Source organism: Anolis carolinensis, chromosome 1, assembly GCF_035594765.1.
Source record: "Anolis carolinensis isolate JA03-04 chromosome 1, rAnoCar3.1.pri, whole genome shotgun sequence".
NCBI lineage: Eukaryota > Metazoa > Chordata > Lepidosauria > Squamata > Dactyloidae > Anolis > Anolis carolinensis.
Window position 1 is genome coordinate 79,269,214 of NC_085841.1, and position 27,170 is coordinate 79,296,383.

Below are 27,170 nucleotides of genomic sequence, written 5' to 3' on the forward strand. Positions count from 1 at the left end.
ACATAAACGGGCCGGCAGAATGTTGGATAAGCGAATATGTTGGATAATAAGGAGGGATGAAGGAAAAGCCTATTAAACATCAAATTAGGTTATGATTTTAAAAATTAAGCACCAAAACATCATGTTATACAACAAATTTGACAGAAAAAGTAGTTCAATATGCAGTAAAGCTATGTAGTAATTACTGTATTTACGAATTTAGCACCAAAATATCACGATATATTGAAAACATTGACTACAAAAATGCGTTGGATAATCCAGAACGTTGGATAAGCGAGTGTTGGATAAGTGAGACTCTACTGTAAATAAATACCTAGATTGAGTATCAGGACATCCTAAACCAGGCATGGGCCAACTTGGGCCCTCCCTTCAGGTGTTTTGGATTTCAACCCCCACCTTTCCTAACAGCCTCAGGCCCCTTCCTTTTCCCACGCAGCCGCTTAAGCCTGAGGCTGTTAGGAAGGGTGGGAGTTGAAATCCAAAACACCTGCAACTACAGTAAAGTCTCTCTTATCCAACCTTTGTTTATTCAATGTTCTGTATTATCCAACGCAGTCAGTCTTTTAGTAGTCAATGTTTTTGTAGTCAGTGTTTTCAGTATATTGTGGTGTTTTGGTGCTAAATCTGTAAATGCAGTAATTACTACATAACTTTACTGTGTATTGAACTGCTTTTTGTGTCGATTTGTTGTAAAACATGATTTGGTGCTTAATTTGTAAAATAGTAATGTAGTTTGACATCTAATAGGCTTTCCCTTAATTCTTCCTTATTATCCAACATTTTCGCTTATCCAAGGTTCTGCCAGCCTGTTTATGTTGGATAAGCGAGACTCTACGGTATTCCGAAATCCAAAACATTTCTGGCCCCAAGGGGTTTCAGATAAGGGACACTTAATATGTAATGTGTAAACTGGCAACTGTGAGGAGTCAGGTTTAACTGTCAGTAGCACTTCAGGAACTTGTACTGCTGTTATATAAGACATACTGAAAGTCACTTCTGGTGTGAGAGAATCAGCTGTCTATAAAGATATTGCCCAGGGTACACCCAGATGTGTTATCCTGCGAGGAGGCTTCTCTCATGTTTCCCTTTTACTTTGCTACTCTACTGCTGAATATGCATACTGCCCAGTATGGAATACATCCCACCACATTAAAACAGTAGATGTGGCCCTTAATATGAGACATGCTATTGCACCCCAAGGGTACGAGAGCACTCTGAGAACCACACGGAAGCCACGGAATACCTCAAGAAACACAGTTTGTTGAAGGTTATATATATTTATATATGCAAGTAAATAGCAGTAAGAGTAATAAGAGTCAGTAGTCCTTAATATAATGTTCACAATAGTTCAAAAGATGGTTCTTCAAAGTCTTTCAAAGTTGTAATCCACAAACAGAACACAAAGAGTTCTAGCAAAGAGTCAAAGTCAGCAAACAGCCAGTAGTTGCAGGAGTCAGGGACAAGACGCAGCAAAAATGCCAACTGTAATCCACATGGAAGGTATCCCTTGGAGAGCAGGGAAAAACAGAAGTAACAAGGAGAGGTATACTCCTGAGTCACAAGGCACAAACTGTAACTGGATATCCTGGAAACAGCATGGGAACAAGGCAAGGAGCAAGAGACAGGAACGGAGATGCTTCTCCCAAAAAAGGCAATGTTGACACCGCAAAGAAAGCAAGGCGCGAGGTCCCTTTAAGGAAACCTCAAGGCTACAATTCATGAGATCCAGGACAATCACAGCTTCCTATAGGAAAGTTTATTAACTGAAGCGTTTGAGAGTCAAACGTTTACTTCTTCTCAGCACTTTTCTTTGACTCCTATCCTGTGAGATAGATTGCCTCCTATCAAAAGACTCATCCTCCCCTACAACAACTCTATCTGGTGAATTTAGCCTTGAGTTAACATTGGAATGTTCTCCAATTAGCTGTTCCTCTGTAACCACAACTTCAGGCACCTGCAAAGCCTTTGGGCTCTGATCCAAATTCCGGAGAGGCTCAAAATCTAAATCAGCCTCTGAGTCCCACTCTAACTATTGTGGAGGGCCAGATCCTGATGGCTGAGCTATAATACATGCTGCATTATAACAGGATATCTATGCCCTACACCACTGAAGAAATTAGCCAATATTGCACCACCTGACATCAGTCGGGGAGTACCAGCCAGCAATGAATGGACCAAAGCATTGACATCTCCTGCCCACCCTCTGTTCATATATCAGTCAGCATGCCAACACCTTAAATAAAGAAACAGCTTCCTAAGATATATAGAGATACTTGCAGGAACACCTCAGCAAGCGAGAGGCCAAAAGTGGCACGTAAAACCTCTGAACCTCCATCAGTGGCTGATACCAGATGAGAAACTCTCCCCTGGGCACACAGAAAACTAGGCAACGTGGAAGAAACTGAACAGACTGTGCATTGGCACCATGAGATGCAGAGCCAATCTTAAGAAATGGGGCTATAAAGTGGAGTTCATGACCTATGAGTGTGGAGAAGAGCAAACCACAGACCACTTACTACAATGCAATCTGAGTCCTGCCACATACACAATGGAGGGACCTTCTTACAGTGGCACTTGAAGTGGCCAGCTTCTGTTCAAAGGAAATTTAGCATAATGCCAAGTTTTAAACTTTGTTTGTAGTTTTTTATACATTATAGCTGTATTCTCAATTTGCTTCTGACACGATAAATAAATATAATACATGTATTTATTATATATATTTTTAGTGTTTTTTTAAAGTCACTAATAAAAATGTAGGGTTTCTTTTTCTTTCCTCTGACCTCTTCCTCCAGGCCACCACATGTGCTTCCTTCTGGTCTTTTAAGATACTATATATGTTTTGGACAGCTGAACAGATCTATTTAGGAAACTCCCTTGGGAATTTCTCCTGCTGTGCTTGGTGTCCTTCCAAACCCCAGAGGTTTTATTTTCTTTGGCAGCTTGTTTTGTCTTGACCTGCTTCAATGTCTGGATATCTTTGTGGTGGATCCACCTATCTTATTAGCTTCAACCTGAAATTTAGGAAATATGTTTTTCCTCTGAAATGGTTTAGAAATTGAATAGGTGCAATAGCTTATACACATTATGCTGAACAAATTAGACAAGTGGGATCTGCTCCCTTGAGCAGATCCAGGTCCAGCACAAAAAATAAGAAGCCTTTCTCTTCTGGGCCTAGGGCACAGTTCCTATTATGTCAGTTTCTAACAAGTTAATCTCTGCATAGCAACTTTCATTGGCTTATTTATGAGAGTGAAGGTTTCTAAATATGTATCTCTCCAGTCCATTGCAATGCAGGCATGCATCAGTTAATCAAACCTCTGGCAAAGAAGCTCCTTTTTGCAACGTCTTTTTATGCCCCTACTCTCCCCTTTCCCCTCCCCCTTTGGTTTTTTCTTGCCCTAGAAGTTTTTCCTCTTCCATTTGAAGGATGATGGACTGGAGAAACACAGACTTTTGATACCATGTCTCCGGAGGGCAATAGTGTAAAACTTTTAACCCCCGGGTATTTTAGACTCCACTTTCCAGAATTCCTGGCCATTGGGTAAGCTGGCTAGGGCTTTTGGGATTTGGATGCCGAAACTTCTGCAGGCCACAAGTTTGACACATCTGCATAGGGTATTTGTAGTAGTAGTAGTAGTAGGAGTAAACAATGTAATAAAGCTTGATCTGGGAAGCAACATGATTCTATAATATTGTAGCTGTAAGTGCTTGTCTGCAACAAGTAGGGCAACAACAGCTGCTTTGGGACTGAGCCTGTGGGGACAGCAAAACAAAGAAAAGGGAAAAGCAAGGAAGTCTGTCCCATCATCTACTCCCAACATGTTCAAAGAAACACAGATCTATAAATATGGCCACTAAAATGGAAATCATGAAATCAAATGATCCCTGAATAAAATTTGAAGGAAAACTTCAAGTGGAAAGTTCAAAATATTATTGTTTACTTACACAAGTGTTACCAATCTATAGTTCCAGTTTGGAAATGCCTATTGCTATATTTGGATACAAAGTTTATGAATCATGATTAACTTCTCTGTGGAGTAGGAACCCATTTCTTATTTCTCACTTTGGCCCCATTTATTGTAAGCCGCTCTGAGTCCCCTTTGGGGTGAGAAGGGCAGGTTATAAATATAGTGAATAAATAAATATTGTTATTTGTCATTAAATAATGGTCAGGAATGTAACTATTACATTAACGGAAGTATTCCTGTATTGCCACTATATGTCAAGAGTCAGACGCCAGTTAACATACAAAACAAAGTTTATTCCGAAGATAAGCCAAAAAATAACATAAACACAGGAAATATCCTTGAAACACTTCACTTTTCAGTGTTTCGAGAGTAGATTGGACAATAATAACTCAAAAACGAGCCACGCTAATTTCCCATGCTGGCATTCAATAAAAAACTAACGCTTCAATTCAGCTTTGGAAAACAAATAGAGTTAATTGCTGGAAAATAAACAAACTAGAAAAGCAGTAAAGCTGCTTCCACGGTGCAGATAAGCCGAGAGCCTCAAAGGGATGATGAATAGCCGTCGTCAGAAGAATCCAAGGTCAGGTCAGGAGGCAGCAGAAATTCCGAAAGACAAACCAATAGTCAGAAGCCGGGAGTAGCCGTCAGTCAGAGGGCGTAGACAGAAGCCAGGTCAAATTCAATCCAAAGTCCGAAGAGGGTGCAGTCATCCAAAACAGGTCCACGATAAGACACAGCGAGAGCCAAGCTAGATGATATCAGCAGATTCAAATCATAGTCCAAGTTCAGTCTTCAAGGAAACACAGAGATCCCAATGGCGCCTCAGCAACACCTTGCCACACGCAAAGTGCAGTGGCCAAACATTCCCATTTTATTCCCCTTCCTCCTGGGTGACCAAACACTCACACCCAAACACCAGGTGTCCCAAATCTACTCAGAGTCTGAACTCCACACAGCTAGAGCTCGTGGATCTGGAGTACCTAGCAATTCGTCGGAGTCCCAATCATCCTGCCCACACTTAGCCCCATGAACACTTAAAGAACTATCCTCCCTTCTCCAAGCATCCCAATTGGGATCAGCTCCTGCAGAAACCCCAGGTTCAGAAGTATCCATAAGCCCCAAATCCCCAGACATCTCCGGTGGCTGTGCCCGCTTCCCCAGCCACCACCTGTTCCTCAGCATCCATCTCCCCATCTGAATCTTCCTCAGAAGATCCCCCATATAGCTCTCTAAGTCGCTTCCTGCGCAACTCCTCCAGTGAACCCTCATCACGAGGGTTTTTTCTTCCTCTTCGAATTCCATCACCATCAACCATAATCCCCGAAGGCGCAGTCACAACACTATATCTCATAATGCCTTGATGTGGGCTTTCTCTGAGAGACCGCTCAGGCCCCATTTACACTGTCATATAACCCAGTTTCTGAATACACATTAACTGCATTGAACTTGATTATATGGCAGTGTAGACTTCTACATAATCCAGTTCAAAGCAGTTAATGTGCATTCTGAAACTGGATTATATGGCAGTGTAGATTCAACCTCAGGCATGACCATTGCATTGCCCCGCTGCCTGTTGTAAGATTTCTTCTCATTCACAGCTTGCTCCAAACATTTCTCACTTACTGAAAAGAAAAAGAGTCTCTGACATTCAATCATGTATACATTTCTTCCCAGTTTCCCCCATCACTACCACACAGTTTACACCATGTTGGTTAATAAGGGCATCCTGCAAAGTCTGCATTAGCATCAGTAGCTTGTGGCCTGCAGTGGTTTGATTGTAGTTCCTATCATTCCTTACCAAAGCAACCATGGAAGTTACAGTGTATTAATCTGTGGAAGGTTACAAATTGCCCACCCTTTCTCACATTAAGGGCTTTTTTCTTTTCTTTAAGGGGGTGGGGTGGGGGGTTTGTTATCTGGCTTTTGCAGTTTAAAGCTAGCTTTGAACTGCATTAAATGATCAGTGTAGATAGGGCCCGAGTAAGGCTTACACTTAAGTTTGCTCGAGTTAGGACAACTACTTTCTTGATCTAACAGATTTTTCACAAATTCAGTCATTTGTGACGAATATTGTAAAAAGGCTACAGTTTGTACTGGGAATCCCCAATGGCCCAGTGAGGGTCCTTAGAATTTATAGTTGAATAATGACAAAAATTAAAAATATTGTGATATATATATGTATATATATATACACTAGCTGTGCCCGGCCACGCGTTGCTGTGGCGAAGTATGGTGGTATGGGAAATAAAGTATTGAGGAATTGGTGGTAGTTAAGGTAAAGGGTAAACGTTTTCCCCTGACATTAAGTCCAGTCATGTCTGACTCTGGGGGTTGGTGCTCATCTCCATTTCTAAGCCGAAGAGCCGGTGTTGTCCGTAGACTCCTCCAAGGTCATGTGGGATGACTGCATGGAGCGGCGTTACCTTCCCGCCGGAGCAGTACCTATTGATGCACTCACATTTACATGTTTTCGAACTTCTGGGTTGGCAGAAGCTGGGGCTAACAGTGAGGGCTCACTCTGGTCCCCCAATTCAAACCTGCGGCTTTTCGGTCCAGAAGTTCAGCAGCTCAGTGCTTTAACACGCTGTGCCATCAGGGGATATTATTTCCTAAAGGTTGTAAATATACAATATTTCTGATTGTTTTTCTTGTCTGTTGGAGGCAAGTATGAATGCTGCAATTAGGGAAAATGATTAGGATGTAATGGCCTTGCAGCTTTAAAGCCTGGCTGTTTCCTCCCTGAGTGAATTTTTTGTTGGGAGGTGTTAGCTGGCCCTGATTGTTTCCTGTCTGGAATTCCCTTGTTTTCAGAGTGGTGTTCTTTGCGATATTTTATGTGCTTCTACTGTCTGTGGCCCTAAGAAAACAGAGGATTTGCCAGACTTTGATGATGGGAAGACTTTGTTGGGAGGTGTTAGCTGGCCCTGATTGTTTCCTGTGTGAAATTCCCATTTTCAGAGTATTGTTCTTTATTTAGTGTTCTGATTTTAGAGATTGTATTGTTATATTACACCATTTTAGAGATTTATTATACCACATTAATTTTTATATATTCTGATTTTAGTGTTTTTGAATACTTGGAGCCAGATTGTATTCATTTTCACGGTTGACCGCAACACAATAATAATAATAATAACAATAATAGTAATGACAGTAATAATAATGACTTTGGTAATACACAGTGCTTCACTCCCTTCTCAGCTTTCTTTCTGGAAGAATCCTTTCTTGGGAGGTGTTAGCTGGCCCTGATTGTTTCCTTTGTGGAATTTCCAATTTCCCTGCTTTCAGAGTGTTGCTCTTTATTTAGTGTCCTGGTTTTAGCTATTATATTGTTCTGCATTATTCTTTCCCAGTAATTATTTCATATTAAAGTAGAATCTCACTTATCCAACATTCGTTCTGGATTATCCAACGCAGTCTGCCTTTTCGTAATCAATGTTTTTGTAGTCAGTGTTTTAAATTCATTGTGATATTTTAGTGGTAAATTTGTAAATACAGTACAGTAGAGTCTCACCTATCCAACATAAACGGGCCGGCAGAATGTTGGATAAGCGAATATATTGATTAATAAGGAGGCATTAAGGAAAAGCCTATTAAACATCAAATTAGGTTATGATTTTACAAATGAAGCACCAAAACATCATGTTAGACAACAAATTTGGCAGAAAAAGTAGTTCAATACGCAGTAATGCTATGTAGTAATCTTGAGGTTGGGGGGCCTGTAGTTTTGTTGTTTTGTTGGTCGCCGTGATGCCATCACTCATTTATATACACACACACACACACTCTTCATTTATTTAGAGAATTTATATCCACTATTCAGCGACAAAAGCTCCCAGAGCAACTTATGAATGGTTAATTTGATAGTTCTCTGCCCTCAGTTTTGCAATTTAATAAGATACATAGCAAACAATGAATAGAAAATGACAGTAGGAGAAGAGATAAAGTCCATAAGTTGCTGGCTGCTCTTCTCTGCCTCAGAGGCCAGAGTAATGTCAATTGAAATGTGGAGGGGGGCCTTTTACCATCTTCTGGGGCTTGATGGTGCTATTTATTATTGAACAATCTCCTATCAATTTTAGACAGGCAGTGAAGATTGAGTACTGTTGAATCTATTGGAATTTTAAACATTTGTTGAATGCTAAAGTATAGTTATATATCATGCATGGAGAAGGCTAAATAGTGGTCAACAGAATTAAGTGGAATGGGAAAAATAAAGAAAAATAAATCTGACAAAGTAAGGAAGAGACTATATATTTTGATTTTATTTATTTACCATATTTATGTACATACTGCCAGTGTCCTGAAGCTTAAAATAATGGTCTGAAGTTTAATCTGATACAGAAATGGAATGGAGTATAGAAGAAAAAGATAAATAAGCAATTTGGACTCCATGGCCATAGTATGATTTGTGTGGGCAGAGAGAGTGAACTATGCTATAGCAGTTGCTTTCAGCCAGGCTGATGAAGAATGCAATATTTCCCCCCACTTTTTGAAAATCCATAATTTATACCAGGGGTTCTCAAACTTTTAAAGTTGTGGGGCCCTATTTGAAGAAAGCCCCAAGAAACTTTTGGACACAGGGACTGCATTGCATTTTAAAATTTGACAGATGGGCCAGGCCAGTAGCAGATGGATGGAGAATATTTGTGTGAACTAATTGAAAAAAATGAACACATTCCTATACACACTGCACATATCTTGTTTGTAGTGCAACCCTCTTCTGCCATGCATGAAAAGCACAGTCAAAGTACCCCCAACAGATGGCCACCCAGTGTTTGTAACAGCAACTACTACTACAAGAGCAAACCCAGGAGTCATCCATTCCAACCCCATTCTACCATGCAGAAAAAGCACATTCAAAGCACTCCCAAAAGATGGCCACCTAGCATTTCTAGTAATAATGTACCCATTGCTGCTCAGACTATTGGCTGTCGATGATACTGTTTTTATGTTATTGTCTTGTTGTAATTTGTTGATTTTATTGAGACATCTTTTAATCTATGTTTGGTTTTTATCTTTGTTGGATCGGGCTTGTCCCCATGTTAGCCGCCCTGAGTCCCTTCGAGGAGATGGAGGCAGGATATAAAAATAAAGTTGTTATTACAGTAGAGTCTCCCTTATCCAACCTTCACTTATCCAACATTCTGGATTATCCAGCATAGTCTGCCTTTTAGTAGTCAGTGTTTTTGTAGTCAATATTTTCAATACATTGCAATATTTTGGTGCTAAGTGTGTAAATACCGTAATTACTACATAACGGTATTGTGTATTGAACTGCTTTTTCTATCGATTTGTTGTAAAACATGATGTTTTGGTGCTTAATTTGTAAAATTATAACATAATTTGACGTTTAATAGGCTTTCCCTTAATTCCTCCTTATTATCCAACATTTTCACTTATTCAACGTTCTGCCGGCCTGTTTATGTTGGATAAGCGAGACTCTACTGTATTATTATTGTTGTTGCCATTATTATATAATAATAATAATAATAATAATAACAACAACAACAACAACAACAATAATAAGAGCAACCCCAGGAGCCATCCGGTCTAACCCCATTCTGCCATGCAAGGGGCTTGCCACGCCGCACGCACGTTAGGATTCTGTTGGCAGCACGGCGGCAATGGGGCTCGCCAGGCCGCTCACAGGGTGGGCTCTGTAGGCCGCATGTCAGCAGTGGGACTATTGAGGCCATGTGCGCAGTGAGGCTTACTGAACTGTGTGCATATAGGCAGGGGAGTGGAGGGCACGGGGGCCCCACAGAGCCCCTGACTGCTTCGCTGATCCATAAGGGCTCCGCGGAGCACAGTTTGAGAACCACTGCTTTAAATACAGACTCAGAAAGAAATGCTAGAATGAAACAATTCTTAGATCACTGAGATGATTAAAGTGGCCTAAGATGCATCTACACTGTAGAACATTGTAGAATTATACAGTTTGTCACCACTTTTACAGCCATGGCTCAGTGCTATGGAATTCTGGGAGTCGTAGATTGGTGATATACCAGTACTCTTGGGCAGAGAAGGCTAAAGTCCTTGTAAAACTATAACTCCCAAGATTCCATAGCACTGAGCCATAGCCATTAAAGTGGTCTCAAATGATACTGATTTCATAGTATAGATAGAATCATAGAATCATAGAATCGTAGAGTTGGAAGAGACCTCACGGGCCATCCAGTCCAACCCCAAGCAAGAAGCAGGAAAATCTCATCCAAAGCACCCCCGACAGATGGCCATCCAGCCTCTGCTTAAAGGCTCCAAAGAAGGAGCCTCCACCACAGTCCGGGGCAGAGAGTTCCACTGCCAAACAGCTCTCCCAGTGAGGAAGTTCTTCCTGATGTTCAGGTGGAATCTCCTTTCCTGTGGTTTGAAGGCAGTGTTCCGCATCCTAATCTGCAGGGCAGCAGAAATGAAGCTTGTTCCCTCCTCCCTATGACTTCCCCTCACATATTTGTATATGGCTATCATGTCTCCTCTCAGCCTTCTCTTCTGCAGGCTAAACATATGCAGCTCTTTAAGCTGCTCCTCATAGGGCTTGTTCTCCAGACCCTTGATCATTTTAGTCGCCCTCCTCTGGACGCTTTCCAGCTTGTCAACATCTCCCTTCAACTGTGGTGCCCAGAATTGGACACAGTATTCCAGGTGTGGCCTGACCAAGGCAGAAGAGAGGGGTAGCATGACTTCCCTGGATCTAGACGCTATACCCCTATACCCTTAGTCCCTTGTGTTAGCCATGAAAGGGAAATAGGTAAGGAACTTTCACCGGCACATGGCATACTCACTTGACTGAAAATAGGTGAGATACTTGAAGAGTGCGAGATGGCCAGTAACATTTTTATTTATTGAAGGTATGTATTTCCTGTCTTTGGTTTACACCTTCAGGTGGCTTATCAAGTGAAATAACTAAAATAGTAAAAGCTATTGTCAGATATCGAAAGCTATTTTAAAAAAGTCAGGGAGGATAAATCTACACTAAAAGGGTATTTCTTTGACATGGTGCATTATATTGCTGCAAAAATTCAAAACTAGTGTCATTTTAAAATCTTTGAAATGCTTGAAGATTCATCAGATAGATTGTAGGGGTGTGTGATCAATGAAAAAATATTTCAATACTTATTACTAAATTAGGGGTGGTGGTAAATTCTAATATACTTTATTTATATTTTGCTCTATCTCTCCGAGGGGACTCAGGGCAGATTACAGAACACATATGGCAAACATTCAATACCTTTATACAGTTAACAAGGACAGACAGCACATAGACAATACATAGACAAGAGATGAAGGCTTTTCCCATCTTTTTCTATTTCTGGCATCTGGAGTGTGTGTGCTGTTGCGCCATCTTCCATGCCAAGGAGCTTTGTTGTCCTTAGACGTCCTCCAGATAGAATTGCCTTATGTGCGCGTTTTATAACCTCTCCACTTTTTAGAAGCGGTACCTATTTATCTACTCACATTTCTGCCTTCGATCTACTAGGTGAGCAGGGAGCTGGGGCTGATGGCGGGTGCTCACCCCGACTTGGACTTGAACTGCTGACCTTTCAATTGGCAGGATTTTCTGCAGCTTAGCAGTTTAGCCTGCTGAGCTAAGCCTGGCCCCGAAATTGTTTCTAAAAGGTTTAGAATTGTTTCTAAAATGTTTCTAAATTATCGAAAGGGGTGTGTATTGTAACTATTATGATGTAATGAAACGTTTGTTACTTTTTCATTATGTAATTGTGCAAGTTGACAAAACTAATGTTTGGGACTGTTGGCCAAGTCACTCCAGCACAGATAGTATCAGATGCTATAACTGAGAAGTATTTTGCACTCACATAATGGTTTTGGAAAAATAAAAATAAAAAACAACTGCTCCCAGCAGTCACAGCAGAATCAAGAATAAATTAAATTACAGAAGTAAAATCAAATAAATATAGAAAACTCCCAGCAGTCTAGATTCCTCCTAATAGCAGTCAGTCACTCAGTCCTCATAGCCTCCCTCAATGTAGCCTAGCCAAGTGCATGCCTACCTAACCTTAGCCTAGCCTGCTGCTCTGCTGTGCTCTCTCACTTGCTCTCCTCTCCCATCTCACAATGGAGGAAGCCTTGGCACTCCTTAATTTAAAGGGGAATGGCTCCTCCTCTCTCCCTCCCTCAGTCCTGATCAGCTGAGAATCATATCAATGTTGGCTTCGCTTCCCTGTACAGTTTGCTTGCTCTGGAAATTAAAACTTCATCACAGAGAAAATTATCAGGCTTATGCAACTTATGCAAAAGTATTGGGTGAGAGTTTTGACTTAAGTTTTTTGCATGGGCACTGCCCACCTTCCTTAATATTGCATTGTATGCACAAATCTAATAAAATAGATACAACATACGAAACTGATACGATTTTTTGCACAGCACTAATATATAGTGAGCATATTTATACTATGGATAACAGTGTTATTGTTTTTCATATATAAATAAATTGAAAGGTGTTAACATACTCTGTTTCTTTATTAAATTACTCAAATCAGTGATAGTATTGAAAGTTGTAAGCTGAGGATCAATTTTAACAAAATGGATCAAATCAGGGATAAAAATGGATCAAAGCATTGAAGTTAGCTATGGGTTGTCATATTGTGAGTCATAAGGGCCCTTGAAACGTAGTAGCAGATGCTTTCTTGATACATTGTAAAAGGACAGCTGGACTTCAGGACTTACACAGAATAACTTGTTACTTCACTTGATAGAAGGCAAATATATATGTTACTCCATCACCACTTGTTTCCATTTTGTAGCTGCAAAGCCAAATGGTAACTTTTAGGTATTATATAGCTTTTGTTTTATAGCATTCATGATACAAAAAACAATGACAAGAACATGTTTTTCTTAAGATCCAGCGGGCAACACCTAATTAGAATGAAAATACTCAGAAAGCACGACCTCAATACCTTGCAGTAAATGCACGTGAAATATCACATTATTCAGAATCTCTAAGTGTGATTTGTAAGAATAAGAATTATGTTACAGAAGTAGAATAGACCATGTTAGTTCATGTGATGGAATCCAAATTTACTTTTTAAGAGTTCGAAATACAGTAGAATTCCTGTTATCCAACATAAACAGGTGGGCCAAATGTCAGATAACTGAAACTGTTGGATAATAGGGAGGCCCTATTATCCCTCCTGGCAAGCCTGGAGGGAAAATGTCTCTTCCTTCTTAGCAAGCAACTGGCTTGGAGCAATGCCCAGGGGGCTTTTCCAAGCTGAGTGCTTGGCTGGGAGGGAGGAAGCTTTTCCCTCCCGGCAAGCAACTGGCTTGGAAAGGCTGCTGTTTTTTTAGGCAGCAATGCTGTTTTTCTAGGCAGGCAAGCGCCTGGTGCTTATCGGGAGGGAAAAGTTTGCAGCGCCAGGCACCCTCCGGGAGGGGCAAGACGCTGGTGCATTGGATAATACGGTGTGTCGGATAAGCGGAAGTCAGATAACCGGAACTTTACTGTACAAACATTTGTGCTCTGCATGTTGCTGCTGTGGGACTTTTATGTGAGAGGACATGCCCTTCAATGGAAGAGGCCTCAGAAGCACTGAGAGTCATGTATTTCTGGTAAAGGCTATTGCCATTTCAAACTTTCTTGGAAGCTAAGCAGAGTCAGATATCATTATTACTTGGATTGGAGACCACCAACAAATACCAGGTGTTTTAAGGTATATTTCAGAGGAAGGATCTGTCAAAATCACCTCTGAGTATTAATTACCTAAGAATAATAGAATCATAGAATTGGAAGAGACCTCACAGATATCCAGTGCAACCCCCTGCCAAGAAGCAGGAAAATCACATTCAAAGCACTCCCGACAGATGGCCATCCAGCCTCTGCTTAAAAGCCTCCAAAGAAGGAGCCTCCACCATACTCTGTGGCAGAGAGTTCCACTGCTGAACAACTCTCACAATTAGAAAGTTCTTTCTAATGTTCAGGTGGAATCTCTTTTCCTGTAGTTTGAAGCCATTGTTGCTTCAAGTCCTAGTCTCCAGGGCAGCAGAAAACAAGCTTGCTCCCTCCTCACATATTTGTATATGGCTATCATGTCTCCTCTCAGCCTTCTCTTATGTTGCTAAACATGCCCAGCTCTTTAAGCCACTTCTCATAGGGCTTGTTCTCCAGAGCATGATCATTTTTGCAGCTCTCCTCTGGACACATTCCAGCTTGTCAACATCTCCCTTCAGTTGTGGTGCCCAGAATTAGACACAGTATTCCAGTTGTGGTATGACCAAGGCAGAATAGAGGGGTAGCATGACTTCCCTGGATCTAGACACTATTCTCCTATTTATGCAGGCCAAAATCCCATTGGCTTTTTTTGCCGCTGCATCACATTGTTGGCTAATGTTTAATTTGTTTTCCATGAGGACTCCAAGATCTTTTTCACACGTACTGCTGTCGAGCCAGGGGTCCCCATTTTGTATCTTTGCATTTCATTTTTCTGCCCTGTTGAACTTCATTTTATTAGTTTTGGCCCATCTCTCTAATCTGTTAAGATGGTTTTGAATTCTACTCCTGTCTTCTGGAGTACTGGCTATCCTAATTTGGTGTCGTCTGCAAGCTTGATGATCATGCCTTCTAACTCTTCATCTAAGTCATTAATAAAGATGTTGAACAGAACTGAGCCCAGGATGGAACCCTGTGGCACTCCACTCATCACTTCTTTCCAAGATGAAGAAGAAGCATTGGTGAGCGCCCTTTGTGTTTGTTCATTTAACCCAGGGGTCCCCAAACATGCGGCCCATCGAAGCCATTTATCTGGCCCCTGCGGCGGTGGCGGCTCCCTCCTTCTCCGTTAAGGAAGGCACGTGTGGCGTGTATGCCTTTCCCGCCTCCTCCCTCACCTGGTGCGCGCCTTCTAAAGCTTTGCTTGTTTATAATGGTATTTTAATTATTATTTAATTAATTATTAATTATTAAGGGGTGCTTTGCCAGTGCTTTTGGTGCACAAAGGCAAAAAGGGTTGAACTAAATGGCCAAAGGGGTATTTTCCAATCCTTATTATTGTTGTTGTTGTTGTTGTTGTTGTTGACACAAAGACACAGTATAACACAGCAAACGAGATTTATACATGCTTGATTTTGTATCATAAAATCACAAATTGAACACTTCCCCAGCATTTAGGACTGTGTGATGTATGATGATTAACAACATTGAGGCTGGGTGGCCATCTGTCAGGGGTGCTTTGCTTGTGCTTTTTCTGTACAAAGGCAAAAGGGGGTTGGACTAAATGGCCCAAGGGGTCTCCTCCAACCCTCCTTATTATTTTTATTATGATTATGATTGTTATTGAGGCTGTATTTGTTTCCATTTTTTTTTACTTCAAAATAAGAGATGTGCAGTGTGCATAGGAATTTGTTTATAGTTTTTTTTCAACTATAATTTGGCCCTCCAACGGTCTGAGGGATCGTGAACTGGCCCCCTGTTTAAAAAGTTTGGGGACCCCTGATTTAACCAATTACAGATCCACCTAACTGTAGTTTTGCCTAGCCCACATTTGACTAGTTTGTTTGCCAGAAGGTCATGGGTGAACTTGTCGAAGCCTTTACTGAAATCCAGATATGCTACATCCACGGCGTTCTCTGTATCGATGCAGCTTGTAACTCTATCGAAGAAAGAGATCAGATTAGTCTGTTATGACTTGTTTTTAATAAATCCGTGTTGACTATTAGTGATGACTGCATTCATTTCTTAGTGTTCGTAGACTACTTCCTTAACAGTCTTTTCCAGAATCTTGCCTGGTATCAACGTGAGGCTGACTGGGACTTCTCCTGTTCTCCAAGAACTCTCAAAGATTTCCAGTGGTTCTTAAATAACTTCCGCTGCTGCTGCTCAGCCATTTAGTTGTTTCCGACTCTTCGTGACCTCATGGACCAGTCCACGCCATAGCCCCCTGTCGACCGTCACCGCCCCCAGTTCCCTCAAGGTCAAGCCAGTCACTTCAAGGATACTGTCCATCCATCTTGCCCTTGGTCAGCCTCTCTTCCTTTTTCCTTCCATTTTCCCCAGCATCGTGATCTTTTCCAAGCTTTCCTGTCTCCTCATGATGTGGCCAAAATACTTCAACTTTGCCTCTAATATCCTTCCCTCCAGTGAGCAGCCGGGCATTATTTCCTGGAGGATGGACTGGTTGGATCCTCTTACGGTCCAAGGCACTCTCAGGATTTTCCTCCAACACCAGAGTTCAAAAGCGTCTATCTTCCTTATGGTCCAGCTCTTGCATCCATAGGTTAGTATGGGGAATACCATTTCTTTGACTATGCGGACCTTCGTTGCCAGTGTGATGTCTCTGCTCTTCACTATTTTGTCAAGGTTGGCCATTGCTCTCCTGCCAAAGAAGTAAACGCCTTCTGATTTCCTAGCTTCCTTCAATACTCTTGGATGTAGTTGATCCGACTCTGGGGACTTCATTTAGAGTGGCCAAGTATTCCTGGACAACTTGTTTCCCTATTTGGGGTTGGATTTCCCCTAATCCTTCATCCACTCCATGTTGCTGAGGTTGAGGCTGGCTTTCTTTTTGTGAAAAGATTGAGGCAAAGAAGCATTAAGTAGTTCTGCCTTTTCCCTATCCCCTGTCATTATTACCCCATCTTCTCCTCGCAGAGGACCTATTACCTCCTCCCTTTTTCTACCGATGTAAGCAAAGAAGCCTTTTTATTGTTTTTAATGTCTCTGGCAAGCCTGAGCTCATTTTGCGCTTTAGCCTTGCAAACCTTTTTCCTACAGGAGTTGGTTATTCATTTGAATTCTTCTTTGGTGATTTCTCCCCTTTTTCACTTCTTGTGCGTGTCTCTTTTGAGTCTTAGCCCAGTTAGGAATTCTTTGGACATCCATTCTGGCTTCTTCGCTCTTGTTTTATTTTTAATTTGTTGGCACTGCTTGCATTTGTGCATTGAGTATTTCACTTTTGAAAAACTCCCACCCGTCCTTAACTCCCTTGTCTTTTAATATTGGTGTCCACGGAATGCTGCTCAGTATTTTCTTCATTTTTTGGAAGTCAGCTCTCCTAAAGTCCAAAATGTGGGTTTGACTTATCTTAGTTTCGGCCTTCCTTTGTATCGCAAACTGCAGGAGCACATCGTCGCTTGCCCCTAAGGATCCGACCACTTCGACTGCATTGATCAAGTTCTCCATGTTGGTTAGGATGAGATCGAGAGCAGCTGATCCCCTTGTTGCCTCTTCTACCTTCTGGACCATAAAATTGTCTGCTAGAAAACTCTATGAAAACAATGGAGTTACCATAATGTGATGTCTCATGGGCCTTGTAGTCCCGTTCCTAGTACTATTGTGGCAGATGAGGAGGAAAACATGGGATTTCCACTGGTTCAGCCAGAATCGGAGCCTCTGTACCTGGAGGATGTTTGCCCTCAAGAAGTCAGCCAAACAAGCCTTGGGCAGAATTCTCCCCCGTTTTCTCATCGGGACAATTATAATAGAGATAGAGGAACTAGGGAGGCGAATCGCCGGAGCGCCAGAATCGCAGCCAAACAATTAGCTGATTAGGTCTGCTTCCCTTGGGAAATTCTAAGGAGTCATGCATCTGGACACAGTTTGGGTTTCACTTCTTGTTCTCCAGGGAAAGTGTTCCTTGGTGGGAAAACAAGATCCTATATAGGTGTTTTGCCGCAAGGGGAATCTTGCGGAGTCAATTCGTCAGCTCGAGGAGTGAGATCGTGTGTGGACTCCAGTTCCTTGTTTCCCAGTTCAAGTCTGCCTTGTTCCGCGTTTGCCACGGACCTTGTTTTTGCTCTTGTTGCCTTGCTTCAAGTCTTGTTCTAGCCAAGTATCAAGTTTGCTTTCCAGCCTAGTTGCCAAGTTTCAATGGACTAAAGGACCTTGTCTTCTCCCCACACTTTGCTTGGCAAAGTGTGTGTTTCGGTTATTGGATTATAACTTTGGACTCTAATATCACATATTGGACATTATTTTCCTGGACTATATTTGACCTTTCCTGAAAGGTCTACTTCTGAACTATATTCTTCACCTGTTTTTATTGACTTTATATTTTCCTTTAATAAAGATATTAGATAGAATCTGGCCTCTGCGCATGGTTATTGGTGCTCTGTAGCCTGGGTCCTGACACATAAGTCTGCAAGTGACTTAAAGGCATAGATTTACAAACACCTCTTTTTATCTTTCTGGCTTTCCCCTTTGCTTTTCCTTTCCTCCTATGATTATATCAGCAGTATGTTCATCTAAGATTTACTTACAATGTCCATTAGATGTCACTGTTTTACAAAATAAATCCTTTATCCGGTAGTGCTGCACCAGGAAAGCATAAACAACTTTTAGTGGAATCTATCTATTGTTTATGTGTTTTACGGTGAAATACAAATAAAATTTTTATTTCTTTTGCTCAGTTCAATCTTGCCTAGGAAATAATGAAAAAAATAGGAATGTTATATGTAACTAAATATCGATTGCCTAATAATTTATTTTAAGTAACAAAATCTTTACGCTTTCAGATATAAAGATTTTTTATTGATACAGGTGACCTGACATTGAGTTATAGGTTTTTATGAATCAAAATTAAATTGTATATAATATGTTAATGTTGTAAAATCCAATTATTGCATACAGTGCATTATTTTACCAAGTAATTTAGAGGTACAGCCTAAATTCACTGCCTTCCTATTTAATGCCAATAATATCAAGCTGTGAAAGCAGTTGAATCATTTCAGGGATTTTTCAGGTAAGGCTAGTTAAAGGGAGAAGTCTTCATCAGAGAAAAAGGACAGTTAGTAAGAATGATTAACTTCATAGGCAGTGGAACGTTTTGCCTTCCACCCCTAAGTTTTACTCTACATCTCCTTTGTTTCTCCATCAATGGGATACAGCTATTTCCTATAGACGTATCTTTGCTTTTGCAAGTTTGCATATAGCTTACTTTCTTGCAAAATAGATTCTTCTGGATGCTTCTGGTGCTTTACTGTGTGGCAGGAATCCGGATTAGTGAGCTTCATATTGTGAAACAGGTCAGAAAATTGAGCTTGTGGCTTACATGTGACCCCAAAGATCATTTTTGAAGGCCTCCAAGAAGTCAACTTCAGTTTCTCTTCATGATTAAAGATTTCTTTTGGCCTGAAACATTGTTAGAACAGAATGAGTCAGAAACATGAAATTATGGAAGAAAAATACTACTGTATTGAAGAGTGTGGAGATATTTTTAGTTTTAAAAATAAAAATCCCTGACTATAATATGGTAATATGGGTTTTTACATGCACCCCCTCCCCTCCATGCAGCAATTGCTTACCTCTGAAAGAGTGATGATTCTATCCAGAGCAACAAAGGTGGAAGATTTAACTTGTAAGTGGATATTTAACAATAACAGTAATCACAGAAATTAACAAGGAAAATCCAGTTATAAGACTATAAATCAAATAGCAAATATCCTAACAGTCATCAAGACCTGATACTTGAAACCTCCAAAACATGTTTTGTTACAAAATTTCTGTGTGAACTGTATCTACATAACATGATATTTAAGAATATCAGCCACTTTTAATATACATTTCTCTTTTCACAAACAAAAAATATATATTTTACAAAGTCTGTATTTCACATTGGTTATAGCTTTTGCCAATAGATAAAGCTACCAGTTGCTCAGTGCAAACATTCCATCTGATGATTGGAAGCAGACCAATTGCAGAATAAAAGCCTTATCTGGAAACACCAGTTGTCAATTTAAGATCTAGTTTAGGAATAATATTGAATGGAAAGCCTTCCCTTAAGTAGCATACAGAGTTGGGGAAATCCATCCTTTTTCCATCACTGATGGTGATTTCATGGGGGTGATTAAAAGTTTTTGTTAGCACTGACTCAGATTTTGGAGAGGCTCTTGGTGGACCATCAAATTTCCTCCTCCTCCCTATTGATGGTGCCCTTTAGTATGTCTAGCAAAGAAGACAAGGTGCATAGAAAATATTGTTTCTTCTCCTTTTCTTGCTGCTTTCTCGTTGGGAGACAAGTGGTGACCAGTCAGCAGCAGGAAGATCAGTTTTCATACAATCTTATTTCAGAAAGATTATAAAACTGGAACAATCAAAAGCAAAATAAGTGTAGTAGCACATTTTTCTGTAAAGAGGCTGTATAGACACAGAGAATTTTCATCTTTGGAAATAGACCCAGTGAGATAGGAGGGATTAATGACAAAATGTGCATCAATCATGTAATATTTCAGTGGCCCCAAGGGGAAGCAGGCTAGATGATGATAAAACTATGAACTACTTAGATAGAAAGAAGTATTTCATACACTCTGGCTAGAAGCCATTAGTGGTTTTGCACGAGGAGAGAGCACTCTCACTAACACAAGACAGGGCTATTTTTTCAAGATTCTCTTATTTCTTCCTAAGTCTTATAAACTTGCTATTGAAGATTGGGAGGCAGGGGGGTGCATAGTGCCTAAATATCTTAAAGGCAGCCAGGTCCTGCCTGATCTTAGAAGCTAAAAAAGGAGGAACTAATAAAACCACCTCTGAGTACTTCTTACTGAAGGAACCTCTATGATATTGCTGTAAGTGCAGAGCCAATATGAAGGCACATACACACATGGAAAGCCACCATTGAACACAATCCTGTTTTGTGAAAGTGATTAGTGATAGATTCAGGACATACAATAGGATATTATGATCTACACAATTATCATTAATTTGTGCAAGCAATAACCATGACAGGCAAAAGGAATCTCTTTATGGTTTCCTCTGAGAACATATATTTTCTGAGAAAAACATAAAAATATAAAAACATGGCAGTGCTGCCTTGCTTTCAAGCTTGCAAGCTAACGTCTCTGGGAAAAACAAGACTGAGCAACACAAATCTTTGAATGTCTTTCAACTGAGACTGTTTTCACACAATACTGTAGCATAAGTGCTCACTGAGAAAGGAAGAAAAAGGGATGTGTGGCCAGCTGTAAAGTCAGGCCTCAGCTATCAATTGCTACCTGGCAGCATCCATTCAACCAGACTTTAGGAGAAAGAAAGATTATCTTATTTTTTTACTGATGTATAAGTTACTTGTTTGGTTAAAAGGGAATGGAGGTGAAAATTGGTTGAAACAACAAGACTTTAGTTCATATTTACATTTGATCAGTTGTATATAAACTTGATCCAGTTGTATATAAAAGCAAATAAAGATTTTCCCCCTTTTTTTCACATTCCTGTAAGTATCTGCCAGCTGAACATTTGAAAGTTTCGTTCTTTTACTGGTTTGCAGAAGTTATGGATCCCCTTGACCGAAATCCAATTGTTAGTCTTAATTAAAGTGGACATATTGAATCATTGGAACTTACATCAGTGATGGTTTACCAAGTTCCCACTGTCTTGAATTATTCTTGTTAGGACTAGTAATTGGGTTTAGGTATTTATGTGTTTGTGTGAATAATAATAATAATAACAATAATAATAATAATACTTTATTTATACCCCGCCACCATCTTCCCAACGGGGACTCGGGGCGGCTTACATGGGGCCATGCCCAGAACAATACAATATAACAGAATATAGAAAGAACAACAAATCATAAAGCTCATCTTTGTATGCTTAGACCAGCGTTTTTCATCCTGGGGGTCGGGACCCTTGGGGGGTCACAAGGGAAGTGTCAGGGGTTGCCAATATTTTCTGTTAGTTTGGGGGGTTCAGTGTGGGAAATTTGGCCCAATTCTATCGCTGGTGAGATTTAAGGGGATCTTTGATTTAGGTGAACTATAAATCCCAGCAACTACAGCTGCCAAATGTCAAAGTCTGTTTTCCCAAAAAAAACTCCACCAGTGTTCAAATTTGGGCATATTGAGTATTTTTGCCAAGTTTGGTCCAGATCCATCATTGTTTGAGTCCACAGTGCTCTCTGAATGTAGGTGAACTGCAACTCTAAAATTCAAGGTCAATACCCATCAAACCCTTCCAGTATTTTCTGTTGGTCATGGGAGTTCTGTGTGCTAAGTTTTGTTCAGTTCCATCGTTGGTGGAGTTCAGAATGCTCTTTGATTGTAGGTGAACTATAAATCCCAGAAATTACAACTCCCAAATGACAAAATCAATCCCCTTCCAACCCCACCAGTATTCAAATTTGGGCATATCAGGTACAGTATTTGTGGCGAATCTGGTCCAGTGAATGAAAATAAATCTTGCATATCAGATATTTACATTACAATTTATAACAGTAGCAAAATTACAGTTATGAAGTAGCAATGAAAATAATTTTAAGGTCGAGGGTCACCACAACATGAGGAACCGTATTAAGGGGTTGCAGCATTAGGAAGGTTGAGGACCACTGGCTTAGACATTATGCGGAATGCTGAGCAAGAGCTGTTAAAAGAAAATGTTTTTTTAAATGATCTTGTAACTCATACCAAGTACAATTGGGATAACAAATACCTTTATAAGCAACTAGTTAGCTGTTTATGTTACAAAGCACTAACTTGGCAAAGTTTGGTGTAATATTACTGATGTAAAAATGGTCAGGACTACAAAAAGTACCATGTTATTACTGTAACTTTAATTGATTATAGCATTATGTGAAGTGTATTTTACATCTTTCGCAATTTGAGAGGCTACAGCTTTGGAAATTTATGGAAGAAAATGGCAACTAGAAACGATGTAGGCCCCCCGCCAAAAAGGTCTAAGCCATCTATATTTAGATGACAGAAGTTCAACCCAACATAGTTCTATATTGAAACAATCAATAACAATTTGGTCTTGCTTGGAATGAAGCAGAGACTGTTTCAAGCCATCTAAGATTGAATTTCAGTCACTTAGACAGCAGAGATGCTGCCATAACAGACTCCAAGGTTTTTGAAAAGGAGACATGGTGCATGTATTGATGGAAGCCAAGTTATAATAGCAACAAAATGATATAATGAAATAAAATGTATTTCTATGAATATTCAAGCATTTTTCCATTTTGTTGTAATGCAAAATCACAGAAGGCAGGAAGGGATTATGTACTCTAATGGCTTTTTGCTTAAAAGGAAAATGGATGTAACACATCTGTTATGATAACCTTGGAAACTGTATTTTGTCTCTATCAAAAGTTTAAAAAATGAAAATCTTTTTGAAAATCTTTCCTTCTGAACCATTTTTCAGCCATGGCAGGGCAGTGATGTTGCATAATGCTTCTAGCCTTTAAACTATGTGTTTTGAAAGCTTGTAATATCTTCCTCAGTAATACACAAATGATATGGTTGCTGTTAGAGGATTCTCTTCACTCGTGCCATGCGGAAAAGCAGCACACTAGGTCACGAGTTACTGAAATTGCAACACTCGGGAATATACTCGGAAATGTAATATTTCAGTATTACAAGGCTGAGAGGGGAATGCAAAGAAATATTGTTGTCCCTCCATATTGACTGAAATAATTTGCAGTTTTTCCACTTTCACAGGGGTAACAGGGTTCTTATGAAAGTGGAAAAATTGCAAATAAAAAAAAATAACTTTTTACCTCTAGGAATCTCTAGGCCCTCCAGAGGGGACTCTATGGTCAGCTTCTGCTAGAATAATCAAATCAGCAAAGGTTCGGCCCACAAATTTGGAGGGCCAACTGTAATTGCCACTCTCCTTGCTGTCACTAGTACATTATAGCTTTTTAAAGAGTTTATTTGGATAAATTCAAGAACTAAGTATTGCTACCAAACTAATGGACAGACTTCTGGATTTTGAAAGTTGTTTATCTTCCAGTTCACGATAGTTTTGCTTCCCTCTTCTGAAATAGGGCTTCTCAAACTGTTCTCCGCGAAGCCCTTGGGGCTCCACAAGTTATAGTCAGGGGATCTACGGTGCCATGCTGCTTCCCGCTGCCTCCTCTTTCTTCCTCCTCCTGAGAAATGCAGAGAAATGAAAATTTGGAGCTGCCAAAACAGCAGCAGCAGCATTGTCCTCTTGGGGCACAGACTGTTTCTCCCCCTCCTCCCAGACTCTTTTTCTCACTGCCCAGACCCTCCCTTCACCTTCTTTGCTTCCAAAACCCTACTTCTCTCCCACTGCTCAGGGGCCCCTGGGGTTTCTGCTATTATTATTATTATTATTATTATTATTATTATTATTATTATTATTGTAGAGTCTCGTTTATCCAACATAAACGGACTGGCAGAATGTTGGATAAGCAAAAATGTTGGATAATTAGGAGGGATTAAAGAAAAGCCTATTTTCCTTAATCCCTCTGTGATGCCTAGGGCACCTTTGACCCAGGACCCTGTGCCATTTCCTGACCAGGAAGAAGACGATTTGGGTTTTCTCCCAAGCCAGCAAGTTTCAACACCCTTCCAGATGCCTCATGTTGACATTTCCAAGCCAGAGCCAATTAAGGATGCCCTTGAAACAATGCCAGCTCTCCCAGATTCTCCGGAAAACTTGGTGTTTGATAGAAGGGCATTTGTGTATTCAGACAGGTCAAATAGACAGAGGCTCCGGAGGAGCGCCAAATTAGCAGAGCGTGGTGATTATAGTTAAGCCCAATTCTCTTGGGAAGAAGTGGGGAGTTAGGCACCTGGGGTAATAACTGTAACAAGCTCAGTTCTTTTGGGAAGTTTTTGGGAGTTAAGCACCTGCTTGGGGGAGCTTATAAACTTCAATAAAAGTGTTGTGTTGAGAGCTTGCCTTTGCGGTGACAACTTTACATCTCACTGAGAAACATCTACTCTCGAGTAGACCGGGCGCCGGTCTACCTCCTTGCCAAGTTTGGACTGCGTTTCAGCTCCAGAACTCCTAGTTCATGCCTTGCCCTGAAATCCTGTCTTTGGACATTAATCAAGAGAACTTTTCTTGCTACTTGCTCTTTTCCCCCACTCAAAACTCAGGCGGAGTTTGAGTGTGTTTCGGTTTCTGGATTTTGAACTCTAATACTGGACATAAGACTTATAATTATTGGACAAAAACTGATCTTTCCTGAAAGGTCAATTGCTTCTTCAACTTTGCTGCTTAATTCCTTTTGGAACCTTATTTGCTTTAATAAAGATATTATATTGTTATTGGTCTTTGTTTTTGTTTTCAGTGCTCCAGCTGCCTCGGGCGTAACACCCTCCTTGCAGGCTGGACGCTGTGCCCAACAGGAAAAGTCTACACTGGGCGCTTGCCAGGAGAGGTGAGACACGGCCAGTACAGGCTGGACGCTGTGCCCAATGGGAAAAGTTTGCACTGGTTGCGTCTCGCCCCTCCCAGCTGGTGGCCAGCATGCAGCAGGCCTCTCTACCTGCCAGGGACCTGCCAGGAGGGGCGGACTCTGTGCCCAACATGAAAAGTCTGTTCTGGCCACGTCTCGCTGCTCCTGGCGGGTGCCGGCATTCAGCGAGGCCCGTTGTGCATTGCTGCCTAAAGAAACAGCTGTGGATCCTGGCGGGAGGCAGACTACATTGGATAATACAGAACATTGGATGAGCGAAGGTTGGAGAACTAAGACTGTTCTTTATTATTATTATTATTATTATTATTATTATTATTATTATTATTATTACAAAGTCTGGATGACCATCTGTTGGGATTATTTGATTATGCTTTTCCTGCAAGCCAGAAAGCGGTTAGACTGGATGGCCCCTATCGTTGCTCCTATTACTACTACAAAGGCTGGATGGCCATCTGTAGAGGGTGCTTTGATTATGCTTTTACGGCATGGCAGAAAGTGGTTGGGCTGGATGGTTCTCAGGTCTTCCATTGAAATACTGCTAAGTTTATGTTGGTTAAAATCGTTTTTCGCATTAAATATTGTATTGTTCTTTCTTTCCTTTTGCACTTCATATGAGATATGTGCAGTGTGCATGTTTTTTCAATCGGTCCACACAAACACTGTCTACCCATCTGTCACTGGCCTGGCCCATCTGTTAAATTGTATAATGCAACGTGGCCCCTGTGTTGAAAAGTTTGCCCTTGCCTGATATCTATCTATCTTATCTATTTATATATATAAAAAGCTTCTGACTATTTATACTTTAATTAAAACAGTGAAACTACACAACCCAAAACCACGAAACTTGGCAACAAAAGACATGGTCCTCCCCGCTGTGTTTAGATAGCAAAATGAAAAAAAAACTGCAAGTCCCTCAAAATCCCAAAAAACAGGAAAACTCCATGTGCGCATGCGCCAAGCAGCCCCTCCCCCCTCCCGAGAAACTCCAAGGCTGACACAACACTGCCTGAACCCCAAGGGAGCCGTTAAAATCATTACTGTCCTTGCCTCCATGGCTCCAGACAGGAGGAAACACAGAGAAGCAAGTCTGGCAAGGGAGGGAGGGGGAACACAAAAGCCCTATCTTCCCTTTCATTTCCTGTCCTTCCCTCCATGGCCTTCATGGCTCTGGAGAGGAGGAAACACAGAAAAGCAAGTCCGGCCGGGGGGGGGGGATAGACAAGAGCGGGCGGGCTGCTGGGCAGAGGGAGGGAAAACGGAAGAGCCTAGAGCGAAGAACAAGTGCCGGCTTTGCTTGAGTTTCACCTCACTTCCTTGCCAGGCGCGCTCCGACTGCCGGCGCCTCAGACCCGCTCTTCCCGTTGGCTGCGGGCCTTCTCCCTGCCGAGGGAAGGCTACGGTGCTCGCCCGTGGCGTCCCACCTTCCCAACAGGGACCATGGGCAGAGGGCTCCCCCCCATTGGCGCTTTGGACATCAGAAAAGTGCGGGGGCAGAGGCGTAGGGCCCAGAGACCGGCTGGAGGCACCATGTAACGGCAGCCAAAACAGGAGGCGGAGACAGAAGAGGAGAAGGAACCCCTGCTGCTCACCCAGGAGCGGGTAAGCGGTGTGCCCAGCACTGGGAGTTGTAGTTCGCCGCTACTTCCAAAGACGGGGCTCTCAAACCAGGACATCCTGATCCTCCCATAATAATACTAATGAGATTAGGATTACTATTCATATATAGCAGTCATGGTCCAACTTCGTCCCTCCCGGTGTTTTGGACTTCAACTCCCACAATCCCAAATCGGCTACTTACAACATTCTGAAAATGGACATTCAAGACAGGAAACTAACACCTCCCAAAATAGAATTCCCCCAGGCAGGAAGTAGCAACACTTTGAACCTACAAGGCCTTTAAATGCTAATCTTGGTGACTCATTCCAACATACAGTCTTCCCTCCAACAGATAAGAGTTCTTTATCCCACACTGGACAAACTGTATTCCACAGGTATGCAACCCACACTTCCCGGTCTGGTACCTACCTATCGAAATCCATTGAAAATCAACAAAACCTCGCTCCCACTATTACAACACTCTAAAACT

At 41.2% G+C, this 27,170-nt stretch overlaps 1 protein-coding gene across 4 annotated transcripts in view; it reads left to right on the forward strand.

The window, feature by feature from the left end:
- The window catches only part of epm2a (EPM2A glucan phosphatase, laforin), an 81,467-nt gene that overhangs the window by 418 nt on the left and 53,879 nt on the right, over positions 1-27,170 (forward strand). Inside the window, exon 1 of one of the 4 annotated variants that reach the window (XM_062977744.1) lies at positions 1-26,683. The exons of 1 other annotated variant lie outside the window; for it this stretch is intronic. In XM_062977744.1, the coding sequence (XP_062833814.1) occupies positions 26,034-26,683 (650 nt within the window). In that variant the 5' untranslated portion in view covers positions 1-26,033. The remainder of the gene's footprint in view (positions 26,684-27,170) is intronic. 2 more of the 4 variants (XM_016998767.2, XM_062977752.1) reach the window with 2 other exon arrangements.